At 43.1% G+C, this 19,767-nt stretch overlaps 1 protein-coding gene across 3 annotated transcripts in view; it reads left to right on the top strand.

Annotated features, from left to right (window-relative positions):
* The window catches only part of CDCA7L (cell division cycle associated 7 like), a 50,829-nt gene that overhangs the window by 20,447 nt on the left and 10,615 nt on the right, over positions 1-19,767 (top strand). For 2 of the 3 annotated variants that reach the window (XM_041728014.1, XM_041728013.1), the window contains exons 2-3: positions 12,496-12,636; positions 17,888-18,025. In XM_041728014.1, coding sequence (XP_041583948.1) covers positions 12,496-12,636; positions 17,888-18,025 — 279 coding nt within the window. The remainder of the gene's footprint in view (positions 1-12,495; positions 12,637-17,887; positions 18,026-19,767) is intronic. The other variant, XM_041728015.1, reaches the window with a different exon arrangement.

Here is a 19,767-nt window from a genome sequence, read left to right as displayed (position 1 = left end):
TTTAAGATTTTATTTATTCATGAGAGACAGAGAGAGAGGCAGAGACACACACAGGCAGAGGGAGAAGCAGGCTCCATTCTGGGAGCCTGACGTGGGACTCGATCCCGGGTCTCCAGGATCACATCCCGGGCCAAAGGCGGCACTAAACCGCTGGGCCACTCGGACTGCCCTCACTGTATATACTTTAAAAACTACCCTGTTGTAGATGTACATGACTACGCTTTTGTTTGGAAACCTCAGGCCTGTCTGTCCTCACACCAGTTCTGTGTAAGAGAGCTTGTCTTGTCACATCCTCCCTGTCATCAAGCGGGCCCTTCACTGCCAATGTATTGCTGAGTTGCTAGTTGAGAAGGAAACTTGTCTTAATTTCTCTTGCTTTTATTACTTACAGAGATTGAAGACTTAAAATATGTTTTAAGCCTTTTCTATGTTTCCTTTTTAGTGAAATTTATTTTACCTATTTTATCTGACTCTTGGAACATTTCATTTTGTATGAGCTTTCAGTAACAATTTGTCTATTTGTGGCAGGTCTTTTCTCCAACTTTTGTTTCTTTCTAATTTTTTTTTTAAAGATTTTATTTTATTTATTTATTTGAGAGACCGCATGAGCAGGGGAAGAGGGAGAAGGGAGAAGCAGGCTTCCTGCCAGGCCAGAAGCCCGATGTGGGGCTCCATCCCAGGACCCGGGATCATGATCTGAGCCGAAGGCAGACACTTAACCAAGTGAGTCACCCAGGTACCCCTAAATTTTTTTCTTTTAAGGACTTTAAAACTGATCCATGATATTACTTTTTTCCATTTTAATCTCCTTTATGTTGGTGCTTAAAGTCTTCCTCCTGCAGGGGCCAGCTGCATATTCACATGAATTATATTCTCCTTTGTAGTTTATTTTTTAACTCTTTGATCTTCTGATTTGTCGTATCAGGAGAGAGGCAAAATGGACTGTTTTTATTCACCTCAAATAGGCAGTTTTGCCAGCATCATTTATTGACATGCTGACATCTCTTTCTCATTGATTTGTGGCGTTTTCCTATCAAATTTTAATTATATGTGCTAGGATCCATTTCTAGGCAATCTTTATGTTCCACTGTTCCTGCATTGTTTTCTTTTTTCTTTCTTTTCTTTTTATGTACAGTAAAATTCATCTTTTTCAGTGTTCGGTCCTATGAGCTTTTTGTGTAGTCACTATCACAATTGATTTTATCTCTTCTCAAAAAAAATTCCCTCTGACCTCTAGCGTCAGACAACCATTGATGTGTGTTCTCTCTCCTCTCGTTTTGCCTTTTCCAAAATGTCACATAAGTGGAATCAGACAATATGTAGCCTTTCTTACTAGGCCTAATGCATTTGAGATTTATCTGTGGTATTGTGTCTATCGATACTTCATTCTTTTTTATTGCTAGCAGTAGTCTGTGGAATGGATGTACCGTGTTTTGTTTATCCATCCCTAGCTGGTTTGGATTGTTGGGAATAAAATTGCTGATAACAAGTTTTTTGTGAACATAAGTTTTTATTTCATTTGGGTAAACACCTAGGAGAGGGATTGCTGCTGGATCATGGGGTAAGAGTATATTTGACTATATGAGAAGCTGCCACCTTGTTTTCCTAAGTGGCCCTACCGTTTTTTGCGTTTCCACCACCCATTTTTGAGAGTGCTAGTTGGTCCAAATCCTTTCAGTCAGTACTTGGTATTGTCATGTTTTCCTAAGCAATTCTGATAGGTAGATAATCGTATCTCATCATAGTTTTAATTTGCATTTCCCTATTGGCTGTGGATGTCCCACATCTTTTCCTGTGCTTATCTGCCATTCCTGTACCTTTGGTAAAGTGTCTGCTCACATGTTTTGTCCCTGTTTAAATTGGGTAGTTTTTATTATTGAGTTTTGAGGGTTCTTTATATATTTTGGGTACAGGTCCTTTATTAGGTGTATGGTTTGTAGGTGTTTTCTCCCTTTCTGTTTTTTTTTTTTCCCCTTGTCATTCTTTTTATTTTTTCTTTTTATTTATTTATTAATGAGAGAGACACACACACACAGGCAGAGACACAGGCAGAGGGAGAAGCAGGCTCCACGTTAGGAGACCAACTCGGGACTTGACCCCGGGTTCCTGGGATCACACCTCTAGCTGAAGGCGCTAAATGCTAAGCCACCGGGGCTGCCCCCTTGTCATTTTAAAGCGTTTTTTGAAGAGCGGAAGTTTTTAATTTTGATTGTCTTAATTTATAAATTTTTTAAAAAGGTTCTGCTTCTGGTGTTGTATCAAAGATTTCTAACCTAAGGTCACAAAGATTTCCTCCTGTTTCTTCCAGAAGTTTTAGATTTTTTTATATTTAAGTCTCCTCTATTTTGAATTAGTTTTTGTAAATGATGCAAGGTATGTCTGTATCTTACGGAACAATTTAATTGTAAGAAATTTAAAGAAATGACAGTGTTTGTGATAGAAAATGATGCAAAACAAACCTATTTGTGGAGGGTTGAAGGAAAGCTTTCTTCTGTGTAAAAGGTTCTTTCACAGATGCAAGATAGTACACCGGCAAATTCTGCTTTCCTTGCTATCAAAATTGCTTTCAAAACACTTAATAAGGAAAATGCAAAAGTGTGCACAGATTTCTTTTGTGCTGTTCCTTAAGGCTGCGAATGGAAATTTGTTTCTGGTTGAAATATATACAATGTTTCTGGGATAAGAAACCTTTCCTGAAGCTTTATCAAAATCAGCTCTGGAATCAGTTGGCTTTAAAAAAGAATCGCAGTTTCTTTCCTTTAAAAACTAGTTAATGATAAATATGTGCCTTCCAGCTAGGAGGTGGTATTTCTTAATCTAGGAAGAATACATTTATATATCACTGAGATGTAGAAAAGCCCTAATTAAAAAAAATTATATTTAATTTTAAAATACGAAATTTTAAATTAATGATACACTAATTTGTTTTCAAAGGTAAATACTTGATTGAAAAGCAGCTGGCAGTTTGAGGCATCTTTTTATGGCTTTTTTTTTTTTAATTGAATTTTAATTGAGGGTTAGGCTGAGGTAGTTAAAGTGATACGAAGTGTCCCAGAGCACTGCTTTGTGTTTCTCAAGAAATGCTAGAAGGGCACCAACTAAGTAAGAAGCAAGCAGCAATTTGGCAGGGTTGATTTTTATTAGTATAGCTTAGTTGGGATAGAACAAAACTGGATTTTAAACCCAGGGTGGTTCTGCAGACAGCTGTGTCTCCCAGGCTTTCATTTAACTTCTGGGCTTAGAAGCCCAGATATCTGGGTTCAAGGTGTGATGCTGCCAGTCATGGAGGCTGAATACTGGACTCATGAGGTGATGTTTCTGAACCTGCCTTACAGTGAAGGGTTGGGTCCTTAAACCATGTGCCCTTGAAGTGCTGGTAGCATAAGAAGTGGATGGAAATCTAGACTTGCTCTGTGAGTTTGGGAAAAGATTGTGTTCATTTAAGGAGGGAAGATTTTCATCGTTAGTGTATAGTCTGGTGTATAGCACCAGACTTTTATATCTTGTGATTTTGCTGAATTCCTGTATCATTTCTAGCAATTTTTTGATGGAGTCTTTTGGGTTTTCTATGTAGAGTATCATTCATCTGTGGAAAGTTTGACTACTTTGCCAATTTGGATGCCTTTTATTTTTGTTGTCTGATTGCTGAGGCTAGGACTTCAATACTATGCTGAACAACAGTGGTGAGTGTGCACATACCTGCTGTGTTCCTCACCTTAGGAGGAAAGCTCTCAGTTTTTCCCCTCTTTGAGGGTGATATTAGATTGATGGGTCTTTTGTATATGGCCTTTATGATGTTGAGGAATGTCCCTCTATCCCCACATTTTGGAGGGTTTTGATTAAGAAAGGATGCTGTATTTTGTCGAATGCTTTTTCTGCATCTGTTGGGAAGATCATATGGTTCTTCTTTTTTTTAATGATTTTATTTATTCATGAGAGACTCATATAGAGAGGCAGAGACATAGAGGGAAAAGCAGGCTTCCTGTGGGGAGCCTGATGCGGGACTGGATCCCTGGGCCCCGGGATCACAAGCTGAGCCAAAGGCAGATGCTCAACTACTGAGCCACCCAGGTGTCTGTGTCCTGATCATAGGATTCTTATCCTTTTTTTTTTTTCTTTTAATTTGGTGTATCACATTGATTGATTTGTGGATGTTGAACCACCCCTGCAACCCAGGAGTAAATCCCACTTGTTTATAGCAGCAGTGCCCAAATATGGTAAGAGTCCAGATGTCCATTGACAAACGAATGGATAAAGATGATGTGTGATGTGTATGTATACACACACACACACACACACACACTAGAATACTACTCAACCATCAAAAGGAAGTCTTGCCACTTGGAATGACATGAATGAAGCTAGAGGGTATTCTGTTAAGCGAAGTAAGTTTGAGAATGACAGATACTGTATGATTTCACAATCATGTGGAATTTAAGAAACAAAACAGATGAACATAGGGGAAGGGAAGGAAGAATAAAATAAGACAAAAACAGGGAGATAAATCGTAAGAGACCCTCAACTATAGGGAACAAACTGAGGGTTGCTGGAAGGGAGGTGGGTTGGGGGGGGTAGGGTAACTGAGTGATAGGCATTAAGGAGGGCCTTTGATGTAATGAGCACTGAGTGTTATATGCAACTGATGAATCACTAAATTCTACCCCTGAAACTAATAATGCACTATGTATTCACTAACTGGAATTTAAATAAAAATTAGAAAAGGCCTTTCCCTCCATTTTTAAATTGCCTCCTAAAGTTGGTCTTTTTTGTTAAATTTTTTTTAGATTTATTTATTTATTCATTCATTCATTCATTCATTCATTCATTCATTCATGATAGACATAGAGAGAGAGAGGCAGAGACACAGGAGGAGGGAGAAGCAGGCTCCATGCTGGAAGCCCGACGCGGGAATCGATCCTGGGTCTCCAGGATCACGCCCTGGGCCAAAGGCGGGCGCTAAACCACTGAGCCACCCAGGGATCCCCTCTTTTTTGTTAAACTTTTAAAGGTTGTGGTAAGGTACACATAAAATTTTTCCTCTTAATAATTTTTAAGTAGCGTTAAACACATTTAAATTGTTGTCAACCATAAATTGTTGGGCAGGCAATCTCCAGAATATTTTCACTTTGTAAAACTGACACTCTGTACCCATTAAACAACCACTCCTCTCCCCCATCCCTGGCAGCCACCCTTCTACTTCCTGTGTCTGTGACTTTGAGGTATCTCACATGAGCAGAATCATAATATTTGTCTTTTTGTGACTGGCTTATTTCACTTAGCATAACGCCCTCAAGATTCATTCCTTTTATAGCATGTGATAGGCTGTCCTTTTTTTTCTTTTTTGACTTAATGCTGCTCATCAATTAATTAAATATCAATTAAAAACCTCTAAGTACTCAAGACTGTTCTTGGTGTGGGACGGAGTGATATGGTGAGAAAGATGCCAGAGAAATGGAGAGATGCTGTCCATTAGCTGTCCATTAAGGAGGGTAAGATATGCACGTTAATAGCTAGCGTGAAGTAGGAAAAGTCACACTCCACAGGACAGAAGCAGAAAATGGGCCTGATCATCTCTCCTTTGAGTGTGTGTTCGGCAAACTAGTGTCTGTCACCAGAAGACTTGGCTAAAGATGCAGAGTCCCAGGCTCTTCCCCCGACAGACTTGATTCAGACTAGTTTTTTTGTTCTTCTAAAAAAATTTTTGGAGATATAATATATTTAAAACCTTAAACATATTAGTTTCATGATTCAATATTTTTAGAATTTCCTTCCGAAGGCTGAATAGTACTTAATTTGATGTGTATATGAATTTTGTTTGTCCATTTATGCATTGATGGATGCTTGGGTTGCCTCTGCTTTGTGGCTGTTCTAAACAGTGCTGCTGGGAATAAGGGAAGGGCAATTTTTAAATGAGTTAACTGATTTGTCTGCTCCAGTTGGTGAAAGGGAAACATTATTGAGGTGCCAGGGCCTTGGGGCAAGGGAAGAGCCAGGGGAGGGGCCTTATTTGAAACTTCTTGGGGCGCAGGTATGCAGGTGAGCAGAATGCTGGCGGGGGATCATCTGGTTGCAGTTGTGTCTTTGGCCAGCAGGTGGAGGGAGGGCTCAGTGGTGCCACCCTGCAGGCACAGCACCAAGTGCAGGCTGGACTCTTTCTGGATACTGTAGTCTGAGAGGGTGCAGGCATCCTCCAGCTGTTCACCTGCAAAAATCAGATGCTGCTGGTCAGATGGGCTGCCCCTCTTGTCTTAGATTTTGGCTTTGACATTCTCAGTGGTCTCACGGGGCTCGACCTCGAGGGTCATCACCCTGTTGTCCATCAGGGTCTCTGTGTCCGCAAGGCCTCTGCCCCTGCCAAACTGCTGTCCCACCTTGTTGTAGAGAAAGAGGGTGGCTGGGCTATCTTTAATTTGAAGTCTTTCTTCTTACTTAGTTTTCTTAGAACTTCAGTGTCCACCACTATTAGTTCCAGACACTAGTAGATACGCTGTTGGTAATATTTGAAATTTTGCATTTAAAATTTCCTTGCTGTTCTACAAAGCACCGTGAGTTCTGATGCACGCTTTCCCTGAATGAGTGTGAGATCCAAGCCTGTGTTTGGTTCTTAAATTATTAAAAGCTGACGTTTTTACAGCTGGGAGATTTCTCACCAAGACCAAGATTCCTGGCTTCTCGGGGAAGGCTGAAGGTGGGGCACACTAGATCCCCGTTCCTGCATGGCAGCAGTCTTCTGGGGTGGACGGTGGCCAACCCTTCTGGACTCGTGCTTGAGTTCATCAGTGAGCCCTGTCCCGTGGTGTCTTATCCTGAACTGCTGCCGTGTCATCCTTCTGTTTAGCCCCCAAGCCTGTTGGGCTTGCATTCTTGTTCCCAAGCTGAACTCTGAGGTAATGTTTATAAAGGGCCTATAAGTGAAATCTGTCCTCCTTTCTGGAGGAGGAGCTGTGTATGTGACTACTTTGTAGGTAGATGGTCCGGGTGAGAATCTTTAGTTCCTCTTGGATATGAGTGGTATAGAGTGCACCTTTTCATCCTATACACCTTCCCTAGGAAACTGACTGCAAGGGCAGATGCATGTGATACCTCCAGCACTCCAGCATGGGTTACTGATGACCTGCTCTTGGCCAGGCCCTGTCTTAGGCGCTGGGGACTCCATCCTAGTTCCTGTGTTCTTGTAGGGGATTTGACTCCTGGTCCCCAGTTGACTCTTGGTGATGCATTATTATCCCTGCAAGGACAGAGTGGGCAGATGTAACGAGTGCATATGAAAGGAATAGAATAAATTTGTGTCCTTTAAAAAATTATAAATCCATTAAACAGTCTTTTCACTTTTAGAAGGGAATTTCCTTGATTTCTTTTTGGTTAGCTAGATTGCAGTTTTCCTACTGTGCAAGTTTGACTAGTTATATATAAATGCACTGGTTGGCAGTTTTTAATATTTTCTTTCCAGTTACTTTAATTATTACCATTATTATTAGTAGTAGCATTTTGTGACACAATCAAATGGAACATAAGCTTTGGAGGAAGAAGTCTGTTGCACTCATTGCACGATGCAACTACCCAGTGAGTCACTGGTGATCTGCACAGAGAAGTACAAATCCTTGGGCCTAATATGTTATATTGCTGAACTGGTGACACACATTAGAAGGGTGTCCCTGTGAATCTTTTAGCAGGTGCCTTGCATAGAAATCCTGATATCTTCGTCAAGTATGTTAAACAGTGTCTTGCATTGAAGACACTTGAACATCTTACTGAAATTTTTGCTAAATCCTGGAGCTTGTGACTGAAACTCTTCTCTTAAAGCCGTTTGAAGTGAGGCAGCAAGAAGCAGAGCTCTGCATGCCCCAAGAACGCATAGTGGTTTTTGCTTTTTTGAAAATGTTTTTTTTTTTCCTTTTGTTCCTAATTGGTAATTACAGCCCCCCTGTGGCACCTCTGGAGCAAACGCGAAGTCCTAGATGATCAGGCGGGAATGGGGAGGGTGGGACACAGGATTCACAGCCCTGCGAGCTGCAGCTGTGCCCAGGCTGATGCAGTTGCCGCCGGAAGCACTGTATTCATATTGCCAGCCTCTCCATTCCTTCCAGGTGCTTCCATTAAATCATGACAGGGTCTGCCCCTCCTCCTTTAACTTTCTATTTAAAAACAAGCTTTTGGGCCTGTGGAGCTTTCTGATTCTTAGAACGGTGAGAAATCAAACGAAGACAGCCGAAACCAATCACGGCCCCTCTCTGACTCCACTTCAGGGACTGAAAGGGTGGGTTACGTAAAATGTAGCACACTTACACTTTGATAAGTATTATGTATGTTTCTCTCCTTACAAGCGCTCTCTTGACCTATTGGTTTCATGAAGAAACAACAAAAAGTATCTTCGAAAAGATAACAGGTGCCAAATACCTTTTAAATGTACCTCCTTATGGGGACGCCTGGGTGGCTTAGTGGTTGAGCATCTGCCTTGCTCAGGGTGTGATCCTGGGTTCTGGGATTGAGACCTGTCGGGCTCCCCTCCGGGAGCCTGCCTCTCCCTCTGCCTGTGTCTCTGCCTCTCTCTGTGTCTCTCATGAATAAATAAATAGAATCTTAAAAAAAAAAAATGTACCTACCTCCTTATGAAAAGTTTTACTTTTCCTCCCAAGAGTCATTTCAGGCTTTGTTAGAGTTTCTCAGCATAAATGTGGCAGGTTTTTTTTTTTTTTTTTAATTGTTTTTACTGGAATTTTACTTCGTTGTTGGCCTGTTTGTCCCAAGAAGTAATTTCATTAGATGGTGTGAAAGCGTTTGTAATTAATCCTCTGACACTATTAAACTTGGCATATTCAGTTTCTGGATTCGTGCTCTGTATAAACCAAATGTTAAACTTCCTTTGTTTGAGCCATTGACTTTCTAATCATTTTTTAAACAAGAAACATAAAAAAAAAAAACATTAAAATCATGGTAAAAATAAGATTAGAGATCAGTAATTTCTTAAATGAACCTAACTGTAAAATTAAGTCAATGCACAGAAAAAAAGAATTCAAAGAATTGAAGTAACTTTTGAACGTACAACTCTGTATATGCTAGTGCAACACAGTGTGGTCTGTGCAACCTCGGGGTTCCCCAGACACAAAGTTATTATAATAATTCTAAGTGCCAGTTTCACATAAGAATGTCTTGTAGCATTTGGGCACCTGGGTGGCTTAATCAATTAAGCATCCAACTCTTGATTTTGGCCCAGATCATGATCTCAGGGTCATAGGATCAACTTGCTTAAGATTCTCTCTCTCCCTCTCCCCTTCCCTTCCCTCCTCCACCCCCCCCAAAAGAAAGCCTTATAGCAGTAAAAATTGTTTTATTAAAATCTCAGTCCTTGAGGACGTCTCTTTAATATTCCCATGATGAATGAGAAGTACAGATAAAGTACATTTGCATCCCCAAGAACAGTGATTTACTGTTGATGATTATTGTTGGTAGTGGTGTTGATGGTGTAAGTTTGAAACTTTTTTGTGTGTATTGTAGATAAAGCAAATGGGTAAATGTATGAGAAATACCGAGGGTAGGAATTTTCATCGTGGGGAAGGGAAATAATGTGGAATTGAGGGAGGTAAGGAAGACTCCTGCTGTGTTGGATTTGAATTCAAGGTGTTACTATAGACGTGTGACTTGAGACATTCAGATGTCCTTACTCTGTCCAAAAGCCTAGAAGCAATGATACTTAGCAAAGAGCGTATGAGTTCTCACTTCTGATTTCTAAATGCCTGAGTGCCTTGGTCTGGGGCAGGTAAAGTATAAGGCTAGCTTGGTACACTTGTGCTGGTAAGCAAAGAGGTGCCCAAAGACCGTTAGGGTTGTGTCAAAAGAACATAGCAGCTGGCATGAAGGAGCTCCCAATGGCCAAAGTTAGAACAATTTGAACATCAGAAAGAACAGTGACAATGATGGATTATATGGCACAGTAAATTAAAATTCCATAAATCTACATGGGAGCGAGAGAAGCAGAGAGAGGGAGAGACAGCAAAAGAGAGAATATTGTGTTGGAGAAGAATGCGAGCTAATACATGAAGAACGAATAGAATTTGAAAACGACCATTGTACAATCGCTAATGTGTGGTAATTGATTCAAATAAGAGTTATCTATCAGTGGATGCTGAAACCACTCAGTGAATTGGTTAATCACCAATTAACCAGGGAAGGATAATCCCAGAAGGTCAACTATCACCCTACTTATTTCTTACTAAATACAAAGAGGAAAAGGTCTTTTTGCTAAGGAGAAATATGACACATCCTGCCGTAACTTGATCAGAGAGCATCACCACTGAAGACCAGAGATGGCCAGACATTAGGTGCTTTCTGAGTAAAGAATGCAGCACTACCTATGAAGTAGTCATCTTGCCAGAAAGAAGTGAACTTGAATCTGACAGCCTGTAACTCTAAATACCGAATCATAGGAAATCCCAGGAGATGTTGGAGTCTACTAAATACCATCTTGCAGCTGCAAAAAAACAAACAAAAACCCCAACCTTCCAGACTCTCGCAAACTTCACAGTGAAAGGACCCAGTTTTTTAAAAAAATAAGTTGCCAAAGGAAAAAAAAGGACCCATAAGAAAAGACTTTTCTGTTGATCAATGTATGGACCTTATTCAAATCATGATACAAATAAACCGTGAGTTAAAAAAAAAAATATAGGTTGACGGAACTGTGAAGACAGACTATGTATTTCCTGATGATACAGGGCGAAATGCTGTTATCTTCAGTTGCTTCAGAATAATTTGGAAGGAGGGCAGTTGGATAGGGATACAGCTGGAGCAAGACTAGCCATGGGCGCAGGACTGCTTGATAGCTGGTCCCTGTGTGTGTTCACTATGCTGTTCTACCTACTTGGGATTATGTTTGAAAAATTTTATGATTACGTTAAAAAACACTACTAATTACTAGGGAATAACTTGTTATTTTGTGCCTCCTTATGCATTGCATTGAGAAGTGCATGTCATCTGTATAGAATTGTTGCCAAAAATATTTCAGTAAAGTATATCAGTGACCAATGAGATAAACTCGGAACGTATGGCATTCAACAAGGCGGTAGTCTTGGGTTATTTAAGTAATATCAGTGTTACGAAAAGCAGCAAAAAACAGTGTCATAAAAAAAATAAAATGCATGATCTTTGCTTGAATGGATCCCTTTAGCCCCCTTAAAGTTAAAAAAGACATTTTGGGACAGTTGTAGACATTTAAATATGAGCTTGTAATGAATGATACTATTGAATTAATGTGAATTATTTTAGGTATGATTGTAGTTTTACGGCTCTAAGGGGAATGGGGAATGTTTTTATTTTCAGGCGATGTGTGCTGAAGTATTTGAGGGTGAATTAGTATGATGTCTGCAACTTAAATATAGGTGGAATAAGCTGGCTCGTACTAAATAAATGGCTATTTCTTTAGGTCAAAAACTGTGAAATACTAGCAAATGCTGATGGTTCCACTTAATGTTTGTTGACAGAGAAAGCAAAGGTGGTGACACATGGGGACTCCAGGTAAAGAATATGTAGATGGTTGTCCTATTCCTTCAGCTTTCTATGTTTGTTTTTTTTTTTTTAAAGATTTTTTTGTTCATAGAGACACACACACACACACACACAGAGAGAGAGAGAGAGAGAGAGAGAGAGGCAGAGACACAGGCAGAGGGAGAAGCAGGCACCATGCAGAGAGCCTGATGTGGGACTTGATCCAGGGTCTCCAGGATCATGCCCTAGGCTGTAGGCGGCGCTAAACTGCTGCGCCACCGGGGCTGCCCGCTTTCTATGGTTTTGAACTTGTTCAAAATAGAGAGTTGGGAACAAATAGGTACTCAGCATATGAAAATGAATTCTGAACTAATACATACATACTTGTTAGATTAAGAGTGCTGATAACATTCCTTCTTGGAATACTTGCCTACAGTAGTGTTTACATTCTCTTGAAATTAATTTTGAAACTACTTGATTGAGAGAAAAAAAAGGAGCAACAAAGCTACTTATTTCATTGTATGAGTTTTCATGTCTGAATCAGCAGATGACAAAGAACAAAAAAATCAAAGAGCAATAGGTGGAAATGAGGAAACGAGGAGCTTATTAGTATCATCTTATTTTGACATGGATGATATTTAAAGACAGATCCACTGCAGGAGAAAAATAGTTGTTTTCTCACAAATGATGACTGTTCCTTTATTTTTTGTGTAGAGATCACATAGGGTTTCCATCTAGATATGGCCTTGACATTCTCTGTAAGATAGGATATATCTCTAGAGTTTGAAAAACAGTCTAATCTTTCCCTCCCCTACCTTCTTTTGTTGCCATGAGGGATCAGCTGAAGCACATTTTGCTCTGGGGTATCTGGGGTCTTCTTGGCGACCATGGCAGATCTGCGACCTAGTAGATTGATAGAGCTAGTAGATGCTAATCCCTCCTCCTTTCTAGAAAATTTCCCTAAGTGATTATAACAGCCCTCGGTCTTATCCTTCTTCTTTTTTGAATCCAAAACAGATCCCTAAAGAAGTGGCTGACATCTTTAACGCCCCCAGTGATGATGAAGAGTTTGTCGGTTTCCGAGATGATGTTCCCATGGAAACCCTCTCATCAGAGGAGAGCTGTGATAGTTTTGACTCACTGGAATCAGGGAAACAGGTACAGATGCTTCCTTTCATGGAAGGCATGGTCTTCTGGAAGCCTGGATCTTGGTTCAGATATTCTTTTATTTGAATATGGTCTGAGATTGGTGATAGCAGTTAATTGTCGAGCATTTTATTTTATAAATGTTTTGCCTTCATGTTTTAAGAACCAATGAGGCTACCTAGATCACTTTTACTGTTTAAGCCCTTTCTATAATAGTTTTTTTTTTTTTTTTTTTTTTTTTAAATAGGGCCTCACATGATCAGATCTATTTCCTTTGCAACCTCAGGGCTTGCAGCCTGTGTCCAGGTTGTATTCAGAGTGCTCCCATGTGGCTGGGAGGGGAGAGGTGGTCCTGCACAGCCACTGTCCACACCGCAGTGCCATGCAGGAACATGTGGTTACCACGAGACAGTCGTGTCCCTGTGCTCCTGTAGCGGGTTTCTTTTGACACCCCACTCTTGGAATTGCCGGGGAGAGCCTTATTCTTTCTTGGATTACTTTGATCTCTGGCAAACACAAATTACGTTTCTCTGAGAGTTAGTTTCCTGGAGGTTTATATTATGCCTTAGCAGTGGTATGGCCAGTCGAAATAGCTAGCTTTCTGTAGCATTTTCTTCTGCATTCATTGTGGCTCTCAAAATTCTTCATTCTCCCTGGACCATAGCCTCTCTCAAGAGGCTGTAAATTAAACCCACCTTGCTTCAACTGGGCAAGTGTAGGAGGTTCTAGAAGCACTTTATGATACACTGTAAGTGCCTGCTTGATCACTTGGCTGCCTGTGTGTTCCAGCCTCCTGCAGCTCCCCTGATGCTCATGGCCCTTACCTTAGTTACAGCACTAAGGTCTGGCCGTGAGCTTTGCCTTACTCAGGAACCATTTGAGCATGGTCATGCAGTGAGGGAGAGTAGAGCCCGTGGACCCGCTGTGAGGGTCATTCTGAGCAGCGCAGTATGTGTGTGAAGAGCTGAGCCTGGAGCCCAGCAGTGCAGTGGGCATCCAGAAACAAAACAGCTTCCATATCTTGGCTGTTGTAAACAATGCTGGAATAAACATAAGTGTCAAATTAGTGTTCTTGTTTTCTTTGTGTAAATACCCGCTAGTGAAATTACTGGATCATAAGGTAGTTCTATTTTTAATTTTTTGAGGATCCTCCCTACTACTGTTTTCCACAGTGGCTGTACCAGTGTGCGCTTACACCAGTGGTATGTGAGGCTTCCTTTCTCTCCACATCCTCACCAACACTTGTTTGTTGTCTTTTATTTTAGCCATTCTGACAGGTGTGAGGGGATACCTCATTGTGGTTTTGATGCGCGTTTTCCTGATGATTAGATAGGGAAACAGCCTAAGTGTCCATCAATAGAAGAATGGATAAGGAAGATGCTAAATATGTGTTCAGTGGAATATTAATGCAGCCATGAAAAGGATGAGGTTTTTGCCATTTGCCACAACATGGAAGGACCTAGAGGGTGTTAAGCTAAGTGAAGTAAGTAAGTCTGAGAAAGACAAATACCATATGATCTCATTCACGTGGAATCAAAAAAATAAAATAGATAAAAAGCCGAATCAGACCTATAAATACAGAGAATAGACTGATGGTTGCTAGCAGGGAGGGGTTGGGGAGATGGGTGAGGTGTGGGGAGACGGGTGAGGTGTGTGAAGGTGAGTGGGAGGTCTAGGCTTCCAGTTACACAGGAAGTATGTCACTGTGGGGGACGGGGGGGTGTTGGAAGGCACACCATAGGGAATGTAGTTGATACTGTAACAGAGTTGTGTGGTGACAGATGGTAGCTACACTGGTGAGCACAGTATCAAGAAGGTGAATCACTGTGTTGTACACCTTAAACTAATGTAACACTGTGTGTCACCTGTGCTCAAAAAAAAAAAAAAAATTTTGTAAATGGGCAGCCCGGGTGGCTCAGCGGTTTAGCGCCGCCTTCAGCCCAGGGTGTGATCCTGGAGACCCGGGATCGAGTCCCACATCGGGCTTTCTGCATAGAGCCTGCTTCTCCCTCTGTGTCTCTGCCTCTCTCTCTGTGTCTCTCATGAATAAATAAATAAAATCTTAAAAAAACAAAAACTTAAAACCAAAGCAGCTGCTTTTGCTGCTCTGACCCCTGCTACTTCTGTGCATTCAAGCCCCCCCCCTTCCTGCTCCCCACTGCCAGGTGTGATGCCAGCGTGCCTCAGATGGCCTGTGACCGTGTGCTTTTCATTCAGCTCGCCCTGAGTTCAAGCACCTCCCCAGGGATAGGGTCGGTGTTGTTACTGTCCCTGTTTCACAGGGGATGACACAGGCTCAGGGCAGCAGCGAAGGGACTTGTCTCAGCCCCCACATCTGAGAAGCGTGTGGCCGGGATGTTTGAAATCTGGGAGCATCGCTTTGCAGCCTCTTCTTTTCTTCAACTCCCCTGTAGCGTGGTGGACCAGAAGCCTCACGGACACCCTCCTCGTGCACTGGTTTTGCCCGCGTATATGCTGGTCTGTGCTCTTTGTTCTGCTTATCTGTCTTCTCTTCGTTTCTTCTAGAGTCCACCCCGGCTTGGATCCAGTTCAAATGCTGCTGCTCCTTGGAAGTTTCCTGAATTTTCTTTCCATTTTTTTTTTTAAAGGTTTTATTTATCTATTCATGAGAAACACAGACTGAGAGAGAGAGGCAGAGACACAGGCAGAAGGAGAAGTAGGCCCCATGCAGGCAGCCAGATGTGGGACTCGATCCTGGGACTCCAGGATCATGCCCCAGGCCGAAGGCAGGCACTAAACCGCTGAGCCACCCAGGGATCCCCTCTTTCCTTCTTTCCATATGCCATCTTGCTTGCATCTCCCTTAGAACGAAGATCCTGACTGTGGTTACTGTGGACCTGTCCCACTGCCCCGCTAACCTGTTACCTCCTCAGTGGAAGGCGCCTCATACTTGAACAATGCTTTCTAGCATTCTAGGGCTGGACTGCTTACTCGTGTTTTCCTTTCCCCATGTTCCATATGCTCAGCTCCCACTGGTAAATGAGTACCCATGGGGTGGAATTGAGGTGGGATGCTGGTCTCACTCTTTAGCTTACCATCATTTTCCTGTCTGTTCCTTCACATTACATGAGCTTCCAAATAAAAAGTGTAACCCACTTTATTAGTTTCTCTTCTCATCTGTTCTTTGCTTACATTCTTGATCATGGTAGATAGATATAGGTGATCAAGGTCCAGAACATACTGCCTGGTATTGATTTGAAAGGACAGCAAATTCTGGAGAGCAAAATGCTATGTGAGTGTTGTAACCAAGATTGCAGTGAGACTGTGGAGTAGATACTTTGCTTTATAAAGACTCACAGTAAGGATGGTTTTTTGTACTTATCTTTTTTTTTTTTTTTTTTTCATTTTTTCAAGGAGGTTCCATATGTAGTGTGGAGCCCGCAGTGGGGCTTGAACTCCTAACCCTGAGATCAAGACCTGAGCTAACATGAGGAGTCCGACGCTTAACTGATTGAGCCGCCCAGGCTCAGTTCTTGTTTATATCTTGTGGAATAAGGAGAAGAAAAGCAGGGGCCTTGGTTTAGGACTGTGGCTAAGTTGTTTTTGTGTTCTGTCTGGTCACCAAAGATACTGATTTCTCTCAGCCTGACCATTTATTTCCCTGTGAGGCTTTTCAAAGGGAAAAGAGAGCCAGAGAGGACTGGACGGTTAGAACTTGCTGCGCTAAGAGGTGACTTGTTCTCTCTGGGCCCTAGGCAGGGACAGTGGGTATATGAGGAAATGTACACATAGACCCCCATTGCTCTAAACCCGCTTGTAGAGACCGGCTCCGGGCTCTGTGAGCCAGATGTTTCCTGCTGGTGGAGCTAGCAGCTTCATGGTGGGTTTCTGCGGCAGCCAGCTGTGCACCAGTCTTCCTTACAAAAATAAGCCCCAGGACTGTTGCTTCCCCACCCCGACCCCACACATTCACAGTCCGTGTTAACCAGCCAAGAGGAGCTGCACAAACTTGTATGGAGTATGAACAATGTTGACTTTGGTCTTCCTTAAACACAATTTGAATTTCACTTTAAGGAAACTTCTCTTTTCTGTTTGTATTTTTTTTTTTTTCCAAGCAGCTGCACCACAGCTATCAACAAAGGGACAAAGTAATTTAGCTCCAAGCACACTCACTCCAATTACCCATAATAATTCATAGGAGACATTTAAGCTTAAGAAAATGCTGGATATAGGCATTTCTTCCTCTATCCCCCTGTAAATTTTCCCACTCATCTATTATATCTGTTTTTCTCCAGAGATGATCTGAGCTTGAAGAAGTATATAATTAAAGTCAGGGAGAGGCAGTGGGGGAGATAAAGATTCCCCAACCAAATGTGGTGTGATGGGGGGTCATTGCTATATCGGGTGTGGGAGGAAGAGGCATCAGAGGCAACTGGGGACACGGACTCCAGCCCTGGTTGCCAGCTTGGAGGAGGCTGGTCTGTGCGACTCCTTCCCGCACCGCAGGTCTGGCTGTCCCCTCCTTTCTTCCCGGAGTGCCATTTACGGAGCCCCGGTTTCTTTCCTTCTCTGGGTTCAAAAGACAGAAAGTCCTTTGAAAATGTCTTTCTTTTTTAAGGGTCCTGGCGCGTCTTTCCTCCTGCTCATCGGCTACCTGGTGGGGGCTGCTGGCCTCGCACCTCCCACAGGAGAGGCAGGAGAGGCTGTCCCGGGGGCCGGGGAGGGCTGGGGAGGGCTCCGGCCCCTTCCCGCAGAGAGCCAGGCAGGTGCGCTCCCGACGCGGGGGAGTCGGCCTTGGACAGGTGCGCGGAGGGCAGGCCAGCGCGTGGCAGGGAGCCGCTCTGGCCCCCCTCGCTCGGGATCGGTGCTGTGCCCGACCTTCCCCGGGCCCTGGCAGGAGAAATGGAGCCCACTGCCCCCCCGCCGGCAGCAAAGTAGCTGGCTCAGCCTGGGCCGTTCTGACATTTGGAAGTGGTGCAGTTGATGGTCTCAGATTGCCCAGTCCTGTTTCCCTAATCTGTAGAGGAACGTGTGTGTGCGCGTGTGTGTGCGCTGGGGTAAAATACACATAACCTGCCATTGACCGTTTCACCCTCTGGTAAGTGTGAGCGAGCGCCAGGCTCTTGCGGGCAAGCTGCCAGGTGGCGCTGAGCTCGTGCGCCGGGGTCCCCGTCAACCAGGGCGCTCCCCCACCTCGAACAGACGCTGCCCGTTCAACAGCCCTTGCCTGTCCCCTCCCCCCCCCCCCCCCCGGAAGCCTCCGTTCTTCTTCATTTATGATGTTTGCGTGTTTTTAATGCAGCAAGATGTGCGTTTCCGTTCCAAATACTTCACGGAAGAGCTGCGAAGGATTTTTATAGAGGACACGGACTCAGAGATGGAAGAGTTTGAAGGATTTACACAGAATGAGCTGAATGGAAATAGTAACCCAGAAGTGCTGGTAATAATCCTCAACGTGGGAGAGCGCGGGTTCTCCTGTTCTCAGTCCTGTTCCTGAATTGTAGTTTCACTCGGAAGGAGTCACGTCCCAAACCAATGACCTTTTCTTACGTGTGTGTGTCTTAGAAGCCGGTTACCGAGATTGAGAAGTGCTAGTCTAGGCTGATCCCCGGTCCACCAGTCCATTGTTCTCCTAGCGGAAATCCACTGGTACCTGCGAGTTCCCGGGGTGGGCGCGTGTCTCAGGTGTCCCTTAATTGTCCTCGTGAAAGAATTTATTTCAGGCTTTCTTAAACATCTTTTTTTTTTTTTTTTTCTTAAACATCTTTTATCTGAAAAGAGGACCGTCTGCCTAGGAGTAGCAAGTTCCTACAAATCCTTTCTTGTGTGTAAAGTCATGTTCTTAAGTGTGGAGTTAATTTGGCCAAAACTGAGCTGTGGTACAAAGTTAGAGTTTTCCCTGTGTGTTCTTGATTTGGATGCAGAAATGCTCTTTAGGGCAGCGCAGGTGGCTCAGCGGTTTAGCGCCACCTTCAGCCCAGGGTGTGATCCTGGAGTCCCGGGATCAAGTCCCATGTCGGGCTCCCTGCATGGAGCCTGCTACTCCCTCTGCCTGTGTCTCTGCCTCTCTCTGTGTATGTCTTTCATGAATAAATAAATAAAATCTTTAAAAAAAAAAAAAGAAAGAAAGAAATGCTCTTTAAATGATAAAGATGGCCTGGCCATGTCAGATTCCTGAGGGAAATGTGCTCTCAGCACTTGCCTTTCGGGAGACTGGGGATTTCTTCCTTCACTGCATAGATTTAGGCTTCTGTGCTGCCAACTAGTATTTGAATCTCCGCGTAACTTTAAAGAACAGCCTTTGGGTTTTTTTTTTCCCCCAGGCATAAAAGTATTTTATACTAACTGAAAAATAGCACACATTTATCCCCCCAAATCAGTCCACCATCTCCTTCTTGGGTATCAGGATAAAGGATGGAGGTTAAACCTCATCACATTCAGAAGCTCCTAAGGAGGAACCCTGTCTGGTGTGGAACTTGTATGGAAATCTAAATAAGCTGTAACTAGTAGGTTTGCTTTGTTCCTCACCTTTTCCTAGGGTGGTGGTGGTGGGGAGCTTAGGCCTGAAAGCCCTAATGGTAGGCTGCCTTGTTTGATGTTGATCCCCCCGGGAATAACAACACAGAGCTCTGCCAACCTACAGGCCCCGGCCCTCCTTTGGCTTTCTTTACTGAAGCTGCTTGTAAGGCCGTTGATGTGTTCTGGCCAGCCAGGCTCCACAGTTTTCCTTGCCAGCAAGGCACTAAAATCCTTCCAAACCCTTAATGGTATCTTCTACTCCTAGTGACTTATTTATCTTCTGATTGTTAGCTAAGTGATCTCAGGGTATTCAAAGGATCCATGTTTTTAGCACAGTGAAGACTACTCCAGAATTTTTTTTTTAATGGTCTGTATATTTAGGGTATGAATTGGGACATGCTGACTGCTGTCACTCGTATCGTTGGGCAGGTCCACCTGCAGATTTTATTTATTTATTTATTTTAAAGATTTTATTCATTTATTCATGAGAGACAGAGAGAGAGAGAGAAGCAGAGCCACAGGCAGAGGGAGGAGCAGGCTCCACACAGGGAGCCCGGCATGGGACTCGATTCCGGGTCTCCAGGATCACGCCTGGGGCTGAAGGCGGGCGCTCAACCGCTCGGCCACCCAGGGATCCCCTGCAGATTTTATTTTAAAATTCAA

The sequence above is a fragment of the Vulpes lagopus genome, chromosome 13 (assembly GCF_018345385.1).
Source record: "Vulpes lagopus strain Blue_001 chromosome 13, ASM1834538v1, whole genome shotgun sequence".
NCBI classification, from domain to species: domain Eukaryota; kingdom Metazoa; phylum Chordata; class Mammalia; order Carnivora; family Canidae; genus Vulpes; species Vulpes lagopus.
Note: the sequence above shows the minus strand (reverse complement) of the source record. Positions and strands in the feature narration are given on the sequence as shown.